At 39.6% G+C, this 15,135-nt stretch overlaps 1 protein-coding gene across 1 annotated transcript in view; it reads left to right on the plus strand.

Annotated features, from left to right (window-relative positions):
- Positions 1-12,419, plus strand: part of grm7 (glutamate metabotropic receptor 7) — a 253,251-nt gene extending 240,832 nt beyond the window's left edge. Inside the window, exon 9 of the mRNA XM_067398520.1 lies at positions 12,165-12,419. Within this exon, the coding sequence (XP_067254621.1) occupies positions 12,165-12,419 (255 nt within the window). The remainder of the gene's footprint in view (positions 1-12,164) is intronic.
- Positions 12,420-15,135: the final 2,716 nt, after the last annotated feature.

A 15,135-nucleotide genomic window follows, 5' to 3' on the forward strand; every position in this document is an offset into this window, starting at 1 on the left:
CTACATGCTGACCAAAAATACAAGCAGATATGAGATGACTATTCAGTGTGTGTGTTGCTCAATGGTTCTCCTTAAATCGGTGACGAAGTGAAAATTGGTGTAGGTTAATCCTTGTGCATTTATAATTACGGATGTTCCAGTCAGAAAGCAAATGTAGGCTGGGATTATGCAAATGAATGCATAAAAGACACATAATGAGATTTATTGCAACAGCCCGCACCTGCTAGGGGTATGATTGGTGATTATGTTCGGAATCAGTACGCAAGGAAACAAACGCTAACCAGGCTTTTTTGAAAGAGGGAAATGAGAGGCCCCGATCGAACAAATGTGTTATGATTGGCTATTTGATGACTGTTTTGGTTTTTTAATAGTTATGCTTGCTCAAATCTCAGCATGGATTAGTGGCTATGCATAGAAAGGTTTCAGACTGATTATGGAACACTCTTTTGCATGTGACATCATTTTTTTTTTTTTTTTTTTTTTTGCCTCTGTTATAGTTCGTCAATGATGGATTTTGCTGATACCAATAACTAAGCTATGGAAAATGTAATTATTATTGTTATTATTATTATTATTATTATTATTATTATTATTATTATTAGCAGTAGTAGTAGTAGTAGTAGTAGTAACAAACAAACAAATAAATAAAATATCAATACACTGCCCGACCAAAAGAAAAAAAAAAAGAGTCACTGTTTGGATTTAAATAGGGAGAGTTAAAAAGAGTTGTTTAAGCATGTGATGTTTGGCAACATTTAACCTTATTGATGGAATGTGTGGCTTTTCATTTCTTAAACAACCATGTAGGAAGACTTATCATGGCCATTTTCCAGGATGACAATATAAATATTCATCAGGCTCATATTGTGAAAGAATGGTTGGGAGGGGGCATAAAGTTCACTTAAGTTCACTGAAAGTCTTTGGGATGTGCTGCAGGAGACTTCACTGAGTGCTTGACTCTTGCATTGTCAGTATCTTGAGCAAAAAATGATGCATCAGTTGCATCAGAGGTGCCAATTCATGTGTGAAAATGATTCCAAATGCTCCCTTCCAACCATTCTTTTACAGTTTGAGCCTGATGAATCTTGACATTGTCATCCTGGAATATGGCCATGATGTGTCTTTGTACTTGGTTGTGTTTAGGTCATTAAATGATACACATTCTGTCAATTAGGGTTAGAGGTTTCAAACAGATAACATGCTAGAAGGTTTATATATAATACATTATAAAACAAACAAACAAACAAAAAATTCTCTTTGTGAGCTTAAGGAAAATAGCTTCAAATACCTGCTTGCTACTCAACAGTGGCTTTTTGATAGCTGTCCTTTTAATAGAAAATTCCCTTAATAAGCCTTTATCTGAGTTCTTCTATGCTCTAAATCACTTACAAATCTTTTGATGGTTCTACAATCTCTATTCAATTTATATACAATGTTAGTTGTTTTCATGCCTTTTGCAAGACATTGCACCATTTCATGCTTTTCATCTTCAGAAAGATCTTTCCTCCTCCCCATATTGCATGAGAACTGTGACTTGCTTAATAATGTGGAACGGCCTCTCTAAGTAGGTTTTCCATTTCCCTTAGTAGACCTGGCAAACTATTTAACAAACCTGTCTGAGATTGATACAGTTATCTAAAAAGATAAGATAAATAAAATAAACTAATATCTCAATTTTTATTGTGCTAAAATCCTAATGATATGTCTCTCTTGGATAATAATTTGGAACACAGTGTATATTCACATTGTGAGATATAGGGCCCTATCTTGCATCATTCCTATTTTGCACCCGCGCAAAGCACGCTTTTCCCTCCACAGAAGCACGTCGGTAAGTTAGGAAATGAACTTGCGCTCCCGGGGGCGGTTCAGCGCAAAGAGGAGGCGTGTTCCGGCGCAAACGTTCCTTCATGCTATTTTGCAGGTTTAGAAAACAATTGCGCCACTAACCAGGAAAAAATAGTTTAAAGTCAGTGGCGCGTTGCGCATGTTATTCATATGCTATTTTAAGGGCGCATGCTTGGCCATAATGTATAGCGTGCACAACGCGCATACACTTTGCTCATGTAATCTACACAGATGCAACAGTTATTTTTGCAAATCATAAATTGTTATATTAAAAAAATATTAACACATGAGATGACGTAAATCATTGTGGTGTGCCACGAAGATGTGAAAAAACCTGTTTAACCGACGCTATTTTGGGTGGGTTTCTCCCATCCCCATACAACACAACTTCTCTGTCTTTCACTGCTCTTACAAGAACATCAGTCTCCTCGGCTGTGAACCGCTCCTGGCGTGCGCCTGGTAAATACGCCATAATAATAGCAATCCATAATGGAACTTGCGCACTTGCTTTTAAAGGGAATGTTGGATGACGCTCTGATTGGTTTATTTCACGTTACGCCCAAACCACACCTATGAATAATGAAGCTACTTCAGACCAACCCATTTCAAGAGCCATTTATCCCGCCGGGAAAATAGCAACAGCGCCGAGACCCGCCCACAAAGTTACTTGCGCTTCGCGCTTTGACACTTGCGTTTTAGATCGTTAAAATAGGGCCCATAAAGTTATGGTTAAGTTAAAAATATGAGAAACAGTCGCAGTTGTGAGCTATAAGGCCCTATCATACACCTGGCGCAATGTGGCACCAGGGGCGATGCAAGTGTTTTTTGCTAGTTTCAGCCCGACGCAGTTATCATTTTCACATCCTGCACCACGTTGTTTAAATAGCAAATGCATTTGTGCGCCCATGGGTGTGCTGAAAATGAGGTGTGTTCAGGCGCATTGTTGGCGCATTGCTATTTTGAGGCAACTGAAATAGACTGCGCCATTGATCAACTGAAACCTGGTCTAAAGTCAATGGTGCAATATTTTTTATATATTGTTTTTGTTATTTAAAGAGCGTGTTAATAATATGTACCTATAGGCAGGTGCACAACATACATACACTCTGCTTATTACACACACACAGGGATGCACATCAGTACACAAACATGCCAAATATTAAAAATAAAAGGATTACAGTGCAAAAGATTATTATTTTGTGCATAAAAATGCTTTGGTGGAATCTGGCTTGTCCCGTAGATGGTCTGTTCGTGCGCTTGAACCTCGCACATGAGCAGATCCGCTTCCTCGCTAGAGAAGTGTTCAGTTTTTCCGCTTGCAAATTCCGCCATGTAAATAGCGAATTTTCCATGGCACAAGCACAGCTGGCTTTTAAAGGGAATGGGAGATAAGATTCTGATTTTCTGATTCTGCACGTTACGCCCAAAACACACCCATTACTCATTAAGAGAATAGAGACAACCTTTTTAGACCATGCGCCGTACACCGACCATTTTTACACTAGCAAAAGTGGATTTACCGTGCGCTTTAGACCATGCGCTTAGATCATTAAAATAGGGCCCATAAAGTCACATTATGATATATAAAGTCTGAGTTATGAGTAACAAAGTAGAAATAGTGAGAGGTCACAATATAAGGTATAGAAACAATGTCATAACTTGAGAAAGCAAAAATGGGCTTCCATCCCACTCATTTTTCTTTAGGAAGTGCAAAAGCCTTGTTGTTAGTATGGCAGCCTGTAACTGTCTTGTCAAATCACATCATGATTCAGCTTCTGAAATGCTAAATTAATTAAAAACGTTTCATGTGACAACTGCAGGAGGCTTTTTTCCCCCGCGTTCCCCTTGTTGATGTTGCCAGTGGATAGTTGTGTGAAAAATTGTCGGTCTTTGAGAATGTGATCAATAAGCTCATTTTGTTTTAGTGTAGCTGCATTTGCTAGTTTCAAGCGGAATTACCCACTGACACCAAACCAAAAAAGTGTCTCTTATGGAAAAGAAAAGGATCTTTAGATGACAAAAGGCATTGTCCTTTTGCACGTAAGGTGATGCAAGAGAAAATATGAAAATTTTGCCATTCCGCCAACTGTACGTCTCCCGCGATTGCGTTTCTCAGTAGTGCCAAATGTGTCACCTTCATCCAGCGTGACAGTAAACTACATCACAGCACAGTTTGAGTTGACTTCCTCTGTCACTACATGTATGTCACTTTATATAATAAGTCCCTTCCTATCTGAAGCTGCCTGACGCTTGTGTGCCGTTCAGGAAGCCTCTCATGTGGCACGCGTAGGATGTTTTGCTTCCTCTATAGGTGAACAGACTCCTCTATAGACTCTCTGAACACATCAAAAACTGCCGTTTTGAGGATTGGTTTTCAAAAACGGGTTTTAAGGGAAAGACGTTGCTAAGAAGAGGGTTCAGCCTTGGGTTGAGTGTAGACTCAATGCCAGCACAAAGCTGAAAAGCATCTTCAGAGCCTATTCCAGCTTTCCAGATCTTTGTGTCCTTGTTTGACAGTGGAAGAACAGTAGAAAGAAACAGACTGCAGGAATAAATAAATTAAGACTGAAAATCTGGCTGATAGATTGCCAGGATTAGCATATGATCACGGCAGGAGTCGGCGCACCAATTGAATTCTTATCTATTTAAATTGCATGTTGTCATAAGGCGGTGGATTGTGAATTTGTCTGTCACTGGTGTTAATGAGGCTGTCATAGGTGATGTGTTCATGTGATTTAAGACTGCAGAAACTGGTTTTAGTCTGATGGATGTGGTTTAGTGTGGGACAGTCTTTGTTTAAGCTTTGCAATGGTGTTTAGCATCTCTGAAATACTGTGACATACAATTTTTGTTTTGGGCATTGGGATTCTGGGGCATTGTGTTACAGTTTGTTAAAATGCTTTAACAAACAAAATTTCATAGCCACAATAATATACCAATGAAACACCTTGTTGACCTTTTGAATTTTACTTCCCTTTCATAGCAAATATTATATAATTATTAATATATAATTAACAATGCATATTACAAATCTAACAATATTATTATATATAGTTTTCTGCATTTATAAAACAAATAAGTAATTCAAATAATAATAATAATAATAATGTTTAATTAATATAGTACCTTTACCAAGCTCAGGAACACTTCACAATAACAGCAAGGAACAAACAATCATTTCACAAATAATTACTTTAAGGACATTTGCCCAGTCCAAGGCGAGCAATATACGATATATCGCAATACAGTTAAAAAACAAACAGAAACCATAACATTGTATTACAGACGAGCATAGAAAGGTGGACAGTTGAAGCATAAGTTAGGTGCATATGACTAATGGTACTCAAGGAAGCATTATGACTGGTATACAGATTCAGATATACAATGATATATGAATAATGTAATTTTCCGGTTTAATTTTATAAAACTGATTCTGACTTTAGATTTTAATTGAATAAGTTTAAATTCAGCAAGTTGCAACAACCATGAACATCTAGGTATGTGACAACATCCAATCGTAGCAAGTATATATATGTATATCATCATTCAGCCCAGTCCTTCTTGAATCTATAGCATGGATGTTTTAGACCACTTCTTGTTTGTTCAATTTTCAATCTCTCTGCAATATTTTATAAACTCTTCTCTGCAGAATCGGTGTTCCTATCGAGCTGTTTATTTCCAGGCTGCTCCAGTTCTGACTGATCCATTATTAGCCCAAATCACATCCATAAAACTATCCCTCTTCGCCATATCATCCTTCACATCCTAACGTCTCAGATAAGAGGGAGTGCTGAGACCTAATTCTCAATTAGGGCTGTTCAACGATAATCGTGATTATCGTGTACAAAATAAGAATCTGTGTTTACATAATATATGTGTGTTTGTTCTGTGTATAAGTATTATGTATATATAAATACATACACATACATGTATATATTTAAGAAATGTTTGAAAAAAAAAAAAAAAACATTTGAATTTTTCCAAACGTTTTCAGTTGTTTTCACGGATCTGTGTGAATGGGGATCATTTTGACAATGTTGTCGTCTGTATGCAAAAAAAAAAAAAAAATGCAGAGAAAAAAAAATTCTGTTTTTAGTACATTGTTGTCATGTAAACTTACCCTTAGGCTGCATTTACACTGCAAGTCTTAATGCACAGATCTGATCTTTTGACAATATCCAATTTTTTTGGATGACGTGCTTACATTTCTTTTAAAAGTTACCTGTATCCAATGTCTCCTTTTTACACTGCAGTTGGCAAAACAAACCAAAAATTACATATATGACATCACAAATCAATTTAGAATTAGATTTAGAGTGCAATAGTTACATCCCTACATCAAAATAATAAAAATTTTTCATGACAGTATACGTACACAGCTCCGCTGGATTCATATCAGATTTATTTCCACACATGAATAAGGCCTGAAACCGATTTGTGAAAACTGGAATCCATGCGCTTTTTTCTTGCTTACACGGTCATGGCTCACATCCGATCTGTGCCACATGGGAGGAAAAAATCGGAATTGGGTCACTTGAACAATGCAGTGTAAATGGGGCCTTAGTTTTAGTTATAATAATAACCATGCCCCAGGCTAGTGGTTTCAGTTTCAATTTAAATAAATTAGTTTATAATAAATAAACTTTAAATTATAGTGGCATTCATTTTAATGCACTGTGTCCGAAGACACAGTGGGGAATGCCTCCAGTGCAATGGTGTCTGAAGCATATGATTCAAACATGGCAAAGTCATTGGCTGGCGACAGCCCATGACATGGTAACGTGTGTGACCATGAGTACGAGAGGGCACCTGTAGTACATGTCAACAATTTCTTTTGTCTTTAGGAGACATTTGTCTACGTGAGTGTGAATGTGATTATTATGAAGAAACTTTCTGCCAAACGTTTGCAGAAAAAGAAAAAGAAGCATCTGCTTTGTGCATGAGTAAGGAGCATGCATGTTTAGTTCTCGAGGGAGATGAATGTGCACATTGTGAGGATTTCTCAATGAATTCTCCGTTTGCATCATCCTTAATACTACAGATGTGGGATGTGCGTTTGGGTGGAATTCCATTTGACTCGTAGAAGATGCTGGAATATGCTGGGTAGGATGCATTCACATAACTATCTAAAGAGACGGGTAAGGAGCTTGGTCTTCTTTCCTGAGGGATAGTAGTTAGCCTTGCACAAGCCCACAATTCTCAAGGGGTTGAAGGCACACATAGTGATGCATTCATGGCTCACATGATTCGGAGTTACAGAATCTGGCATTTGAATTTAGCGTGATTAACTCCTGAGGAGGACAAATGTGTCTTGTGTGATTTTGTTCCAGCCAGGCTTTACTCTCTCTTGAGGGATGAGAGTTAAGCACCTACTCTCTGTGGCTTGGGTCCCGTGGTCACCATTGCGGTTAGGTGGGATCAAGTGTGGATTTTGCAGGAGGAGCGTGGCAGGAGTCAAACGGGAATATTTATTGTTTAAGCTCCTTTGCTAGCTCTGGTACTGCTTTTTAAATCCTCCTCCTAATTTATGTAATTCTGAGAAATTATGAGCTTTTAATTTGAATAGTACAGTTTGGTGGCTCTTTCTCTTGTGAAAGTCTCTGAGGTTTAGTATGTTGGGCCTCCTTTTGCATTAAAACAAAGCTGTTGATACATCAGCTCACCTTAGCTCCAACTAGACAATGAAGCAAAGTGTGTCAGCCCTCTGCAGGCTGCTGTGATGAGCTGTTTTTTTTTAGGTTGGGTGTAGATGGCCACCTCTTATTTTAGAGAGTCATTTTGTTTAGGCCTCCATTCTCCTGAGCTTCAGATAGAGAGTGATATTAAGTGTGTCGGACCTCTATGGGCCACTGTGGTGAGCTCCATTTTAGCCTTGAGTATGGTTTGGCCTTCTATCAATCTGAGAATCATTTGGTTGAGGCCTCCGCTCTATTGGGCTCTATCTAGACAGTCTCATTAAGTGCGTTGACCCTCTGTGGGCCGCTGTGGTGAGCTGTCTTTAACATTGAGTATAGTTTGGCCTCATCCCAATCTGAGGATCGTTCTGCTTAGGCCTCCGCACATCTGAGCCCCCCATCTTGAAAGACTCTCTTTTAGGTTGAGTGTGTTTGGCCTCCTCTCATTATAGAGAGTCATTTTACTGAAGCCTCCGCTCACCTGAGCTCCAGTTAAACAGTGACATCAAGTGTTCGGCCCCCTGTGAGGCCGCCTTGGTAAACTGTCTCTAAGGTTGAGTAAGGCTGGACTCTTTTCATTTTTTTGGGAGTTGTTTTGTTGAGGCCACTGACCACTTGAGCTCCAGCTAGACAGTGACATCAAGTGTACGGGCCTCTATGCGGCCACCTTGGTAAGCTTTAGAATCGAGTGTGTTTGGCCTCCTCTCGTTATGGAGAGTAGTTCTTCTGGGGCCTCAGCTCATCTGAGCCCTAGTTAGAAAGTGATATCAAGTGTTTGGCTCATTGTGAGGCCACCTTGGTAAGTTGTCTTTGAAATTAACATTTTTGTGTTTGGCCTCCTCTTATCATAGTGAGTCGTTCTGCTGAGACCTCCACTCGCTTGAGCTCCAGTTTGACAGTGACATCAGGTTTTGGCCCTCTGTTAGGCTGCCTTGGTGAATTGCCTCAAAGTTGAGCATGCTTGGGCTCCTCTAACTATCGAGTTTCATTCTGCTGAGGTCTCCATTCACCCAAGCTCCTGTTAGCTCTCAGGCCTTATTTTTATTCAGAGATACTGATGCTGACTTTAAGTCAGGCAGGATTGAGCATGTCTTTTCAGCTCCCTTGGGGTCCTCAGGGGTTGAACCAGATCACCCTAGTATAGTGACAAGGCGAAGGAACTACTGAGGCTCAAATTGCTCAAGAAGTTAGTGATGGTTCTAATAGAAAGGTGTCAGAATACACAGTGCATCCCAGTTTGTTGCATATGGGGCTGTATAGCCGCAGACCAGTCAGGGTACCCATGTTGACCCCTGTCCACCACCGAAAATGCCAACAGTGGGCACGTGAACATCAGAACTGGACCACGGAGCAATGGAAGAAGGTGGCCTGGTCTGCATGTGCATCGCTTACCTAGGGAACACATGGCACCAGGATGCACTATGGGAAGAAGGCAAGCCAGTAGAGGCAGTGTGATGCTTTGGGCAATGCTTTGCTGGGAAACTTTGGGTCCTGCCATCCATGTGGATGTTACTTTGACATGTACTACCTACCTATGCGTTGTTGCAGACCATGTACACCCTTTATTTGGAAACAGTATTCCCTGGTGGCTGTGGCCTCTTTCAGTGGAATAATGTGCCCTGCCACAAAGCAAAAATGGTTCAGGATAGTTTTGAGGAGCACAAAAACAAGTTTAGGGTGTTGACTTGGCCTCCAAATTCCCCAGATCTCAATCTAATCGAGCATCTGTGGGATGTGCTGAACAAACATGTCCTATCCATGGAGGCCCCATCTCGCAACTTACACAACTTAAAGGATCTGCTGCTAACATCTTGGCACCAGATACCACAGCACACCTTCAGGGGTCTAGTGGACTCCATGCCTCGATGGGTCAGGGCTGTTTTGGCAGCAAAAGGGTGACTAACACAATATAAGAACTTATCTACGTCTCTCTCTCTCTCTCTCTCAATGCATTTTTGACCTGTTGCAAATCATAGGTGTGACTTATTTTTAGAAAAAAAATATAGCATAATATTTAAAAAAATATGTAATTACATTTATATAAATATATTTTTTATATATATATATATATATTTTTTTTTATAGCAAGTTTGGCAGTGGACTACATTAAATGTGCATTAGGGCCTCGAAGAAAGCAATTTTGATTCCATTTGGGTTGTTTTAAAAGTGACAGAAGCTTGAATGAATGCAATAGAAATGTAGCTTTTATTGCTCATTGCTTTGACACGTCACACCTGGTTTGGACACAGTGTAGGATGTGAATATGGTTTCTGTTAAGTCAAGCATACTGGATTCTCTCATCTATTCCAGGGTCAGCATCACACATCTCACCGATGAATGAAAAGCTGAAGAATTAGGTGTCATTCTCTGTCACAGAAAGGCTCATGTATCAGTTCACTGCATTTGCACTTTGGATTGGCAAATTAATTTGACACCCCTTGAGGTTTTCACACTTTTTCCTTCAGAATTTTTTAAGGTTGTGTGATTTGAGAGCCCACAGGAATTTTGTTTGGGCTGTGCTCACATAACATGCTAAAAATAGAAAAGGTACAAGTCAAATATGGGCCATGAAGGTCTGATCAGAGTCTACAAACATTTTCTGTGGTTTTTCCAGTGATACAATGTTGTGGTGTGGTCATTTTCAGATAAACCAACTCCTAAATGCAGTGTCAAATAAATGTTGTACTGTGCTTGAAGTTGATTAGAGGGTGTTTCTTAAGCTTTGAGCACTTTTATGTCCCAAGGGTGAATTTTTATTTTGCATTTTTTCATTTGTTATATGAAGTCACATTAACTTTCTTTGGATCTTTTTCATATTGGCTTTATTCTTTTTTGCTACTTTTAAATATTTATTTTACTACTTGTCTTTTTATAACTTTCAATCTTGAAATAAAAGTATTAATTATTGTATAAATCTAAACAATGAGTTAAATTAACAAACTGTTTTTTGTTGTTCATTTAAATTTTTAACAATTTCCTTTTATTAACAGATTTTTTTTTTTTTTTTTTTGCATGGATTGTTTATTGAAAGTTGTGTCCTTTGTCTAGCTGTAATTTTGTCAAATTATGCAAAAAGTGTCAAATTTATTTATTTATTCACTCACACATTTCACTCATTCATTCATTCATTCATTCACTCATTTTACTCTCATTTTACTCTCATTTCACTCACTCACTAATTTATTAATTCATTCACTCATTTATTTATTCATTCATCCACTCACTCATTTTGCACACTAATGTATTCACTCACTCACTCGTTGTTTTTATCCAATCATTCCATGAACAGTTTTGAATAAAGTTTTTTCAAATGTTAATGTATGTCATTTCCAGTCAAGCTGTAATTTTGTCAAATTAGTACAAAAAGTGTAAAAATATCATTTATTTGTGTATATTTAGATTACAAAAATGCTAGAATAAAGCAAGAAAATGGAGTAATTTTATTTAAAATACAGTCAAACCAAAAATTATTCAGACATTTTTTATATTTTTGATATATTTTTACTAGTGAGTGCAGGACACTATAGTTCATTTATGTAAGTGTGGATAGCAAAATAAAGTAAACTGTGACATATTATACCCCAAAATTCTTCATACAGTGGACTACCAGTAAAACTGATAAAAAATTGTATTACCATTTTTTTAACTAGTGAATAAACTGTATTAATTAATGAAATATTCAAGGTGTCTGAATAAATGTTGGTTTGACTGTATATTTTAAAATTGTCATTAACATTAAATGTCACTCTACCTTTATCATTTCCATCACAGAATGCTGACAAATACATATTTAGAGCTATTGTGTCCACAGACAAAAAAGAACCCACAGTAGAAACACCTCAGAAGGTGTCTTCCTGTCTAAGGAGGTGGTTTTTGGCCTGAATAAGCCACAAAGTGGACCAGATCTTTTTCCAAAATAGGTTTCACAACTTGAGTTGTTTTACTGGCCAGTTGATATGTTTGTAGTAGTAACGCAGCAGAAATGTTGGGCCTCATTTATGAAACATGAGCAGAACAAATTTCAATGACAATTAATGATTTTCACAATTCATTCATGAATGGGTCCCGTTGTCTTCATTGAAACGCACCCGTGACCTTAACAGGCTTTGAACTCGCAGTACATTAAAGATTAAACACACTGAGGATATTGGTAATTACATACTTGCCAGAGTGCCGTTAACAGCCACATGAAATGAATCTTTGCCGTAGTACTAATGTGATATGGCTGCGACATGAAAGCCTTCATTACAATACTTTGACAAGGTCCTTTTTTCATACAAGAAAAAGTACATTTGTGTAAGAGCTGTACTCTCAGGCAATGACAGCGACTCGAGTTTTTAAGGATGATTATCATCCATTTAGCTTTGAATTCTCCCACACGGATGTCAACATTGAGTGCGTTTCGAACAATCTGACCTCTTTGGATTTTACTTTATTCTTCATTTTAACTTGAATCCCATACTAGAATTCATAGAAATACCTAATGGAGTAAATAATTCATGAACTACCAACATTATACTTTTATAGCTCTTTTTTAAAGATCTTTATGAAGCTGTTTTTCATTCGTTATGCCTCTTTGGAGAATTCCCTTGCTTTAATTTGCCAAAATTAAGTTTCCTTCTTTTTTTTCCCTTCTTTCCAAAGCTCTACATTCAGACCACCACACTGACCATCTCCATGAATCTGAGTGCGTCAGTGGCTCTGGGAATGCTCTACATGCCCAAGGTCTACGTCATCATCTTCCATCCAGAGCTCAATGTGCAGAAGCGGAAGCGGAGCTTCAAGGCCGTGGTGACGGCGGCCACTATGTCCTCACGTCTGTCGCACAAACCCAGCGACCGACCAAACGGCGAGGCCAAAACCGAACTGTGTGAAAATGTGGATCCCAACAGTAAGTAAAACGTTTTATTCGCTGTGAGCGGCAATCATTGGGGAAGTTGATAATGTACATTTGCTCATGATGAATTCAAATGCCTCTATACTAAATCTGGTGAACTCATAAAAATAATGTGAGAATTTTGCAATTTGTTTGTTTTTTTTCCCCTGAGATTTTGGATTGCATGAGCAGATTTAAGTTATCAAAACTAAATAATGTGATTTTTTTTTCACATTATTATGCATGTTTTCTGGCTTTTTGCACCTATCATGGCACTGTTTTATAAGTGATGACCAATTTAATTTGATCTTTTTTTAATGTAATTTATTAAATAATTGAATGTTAAATTGACCGATATATATATATATAGCATTATTTGTTCATTATAAATGTGTTTTTTCATATATATTAAAAAGGTAGCAGATCCTCATCAATGATGAATCAATGCAAAAAAAAATAAAAAATACTGTTCATTTATAAATTATTTAATACTTTTTTTGTTTTATCATTTTTGTATGAAATTAATTATATTAAAATTTTACATGGGTAATTTTACAAGAGCATCATCAATCAAAAAAAAACAAAAAACAATACTAATCATTTGTAATAACTAGGGCTGCACGATAAATCGCATGAGATTTTCACGCGCATTTCGTCAGTAAAGCCGGTTCCCTGATTACCGTTAAATCTCCATCACCTGCTTTCAAATGGAGTGGCATTTAATAGACAGAGCCGTAGATCACTGAAAAGCCACGCAATATCACGTTCATTATCGAAGGCGATTCATCTGCGATATGAACGCGATATTGCGTGGCTTTTCAGTGATCTACGGCTATGTGTATTAAATGCCGCTGCATTTGAAAGCAGGTGATGGCGATTTAGCGGTAATCAGGGAACCGGCTTTACTGACGAAATGCGCGTGACAATCTCATGCGATATATCGTGCAGCCCTAGTAATAACGTCTCGGTTACAAAGGTAACCCTCGTTCCCTGGGAGGGAACGGAGACATACGTCGGACAGACTGACGAATAAGAATATCGCTAGAGGCCAGTCTGTTTCGAGTATAAATAAAACGAGCCAATGCACATTGGCATGCAATCATATCAGGTATATAATGAGCAGCAGGTGCGTTGCATCTTCAGGTTTTCGCTGAGAAGCCGAACAGGTTAGGCGGCAGCATCACCGGAGTCCAGTGACTGTGGTGACAGGATGTACATCTCTGATCCCTCCTTTAGGGAACAAGGGTTACCTTTGTGACCGAGACGTTCCCATTCAGTCTGTCACGTTCGGCATACGTCGGACAGACCGAAGAATAGGAATCCCTACCAAAGCGCCACAGGGGCTGCCCCCTTCCAGCGCTCTGTGCAAGCCTCCTGTACCCCCTTGCCTATGGACGGTGGGGCAGGACTAACACAGAGTGTCAATCACTGCTGTTCCCCAAAAAAACCCATTCAGTGAGACTACTGGATAACACTGGGAAAGCATACCCTTTCACTGGAAAGGAATGCTGCAGAGGCCTCATCCTTCCCCGAAGGAGTTATGTGAAGAAGTACATATGGACTAATCCTGTAGGGCTGTACTACATATGGAAGTACTGGGGTGACTCCAACCTGATGAGAGGTAGGTTCTCCTAGAGGGAAAGACATACGGGATCCCTGTAGGGTCACACATATGGTACCCAGCCTAAATCAGGTTCTCAAGGATACAACTGGAGTACAGGCCTGGCGCCAGACACTCTGCCAAGTCAGCTACCGAAGGAAGATCGGAGGATTCAACAGGGTCTGCTTTGTAGGGACTCTCCATGCCTCTGACCTGAGGTGAGAACACGGGAGGAGACTGGCTTGACACGAAGGCTATAGAATCTAGCGAAACGTGTTAGGTGTCGCCCAGCCCGCAGCTCTACAAATATCTGTCAGCGAGGCGCCACGAGCCAGCGCCCAGTAGGATACAACACCTCTCATAGAGTGAGCATGCAACTTGAGCGGGCAGGGCACGCCTTGTGCTTGGTAAGCCAAGGCAATGGCATCCACTATCAGTGGGCCATCCTCTGCTTGGAGACAGCCTTTCCCTTCTGCTGGCCTCCATAACAGACAAAGAGCTGGTCTTAGGTCCTGAGGCTTTGAGTTCTGTCTATGTACAGTCGCAAAGTGCAAACTGGACAGAGCAAAGCCAGGGCTGGGTCTGCCTCCTGTGGTGGCAGGGCTTGCAGGCTCACTACCTGGTCCCTGAAGGGAGTGGTAGGAACCTTGGGCACATAGCCAGGCTGGGGTCTCAATACCACGTGGCCGTCGCCCGGCCCAAACTCTAGGCACGATTCGTCGACTGAAAAATGCCTGCAGGTCCCCTGCCCTCTTGATGGAAGCCAATGCAATCAGCAGCAAAGTCTTCATAGACAGAATCTTTAAGTCTGCTGACTGCAAGGGCTCAAAGGGAGTATTCTGGAGTGCTCGAAGCACCAGAGCAAGGTCCCAAGAGGGTATGGAGGGGGGTCGAGGAGGATTTAACCATCTTGCCCCCCTAAGGAACCTAATGACAAGGTTCATGCTTACCAACAGACTTGCCATCCATGTGATCGTGGTATGCGGAAATTGTGGCAGCACGAACTTTGAGGGTGGAGGGGGACAGCCAATGCTCCAACCCTTGCTGAAAGAATGAAAGCATGACTCTGATCGCAGAACACAACATCTTCGGGGGTCTTCTCGGCGAGAAGAGCACCACTCGACGAACAGGTTCCACTT

Source organism: Chanodichthys erythropterus, chromosome 10 (assembly GCF_024489055.1).
Source record: "Chanodichthys erythropterus isolate Z2021 chromosome 10, ASM2448905v1, whole genome shotgun sequence".
Taxonomy (NCBI): Eukaryota; Metazoa; Chordata; class Actinopteri; order Cypriniformes; family Xenocyprididae; genus Chanodichthys; species Chanodichthys erythropterus.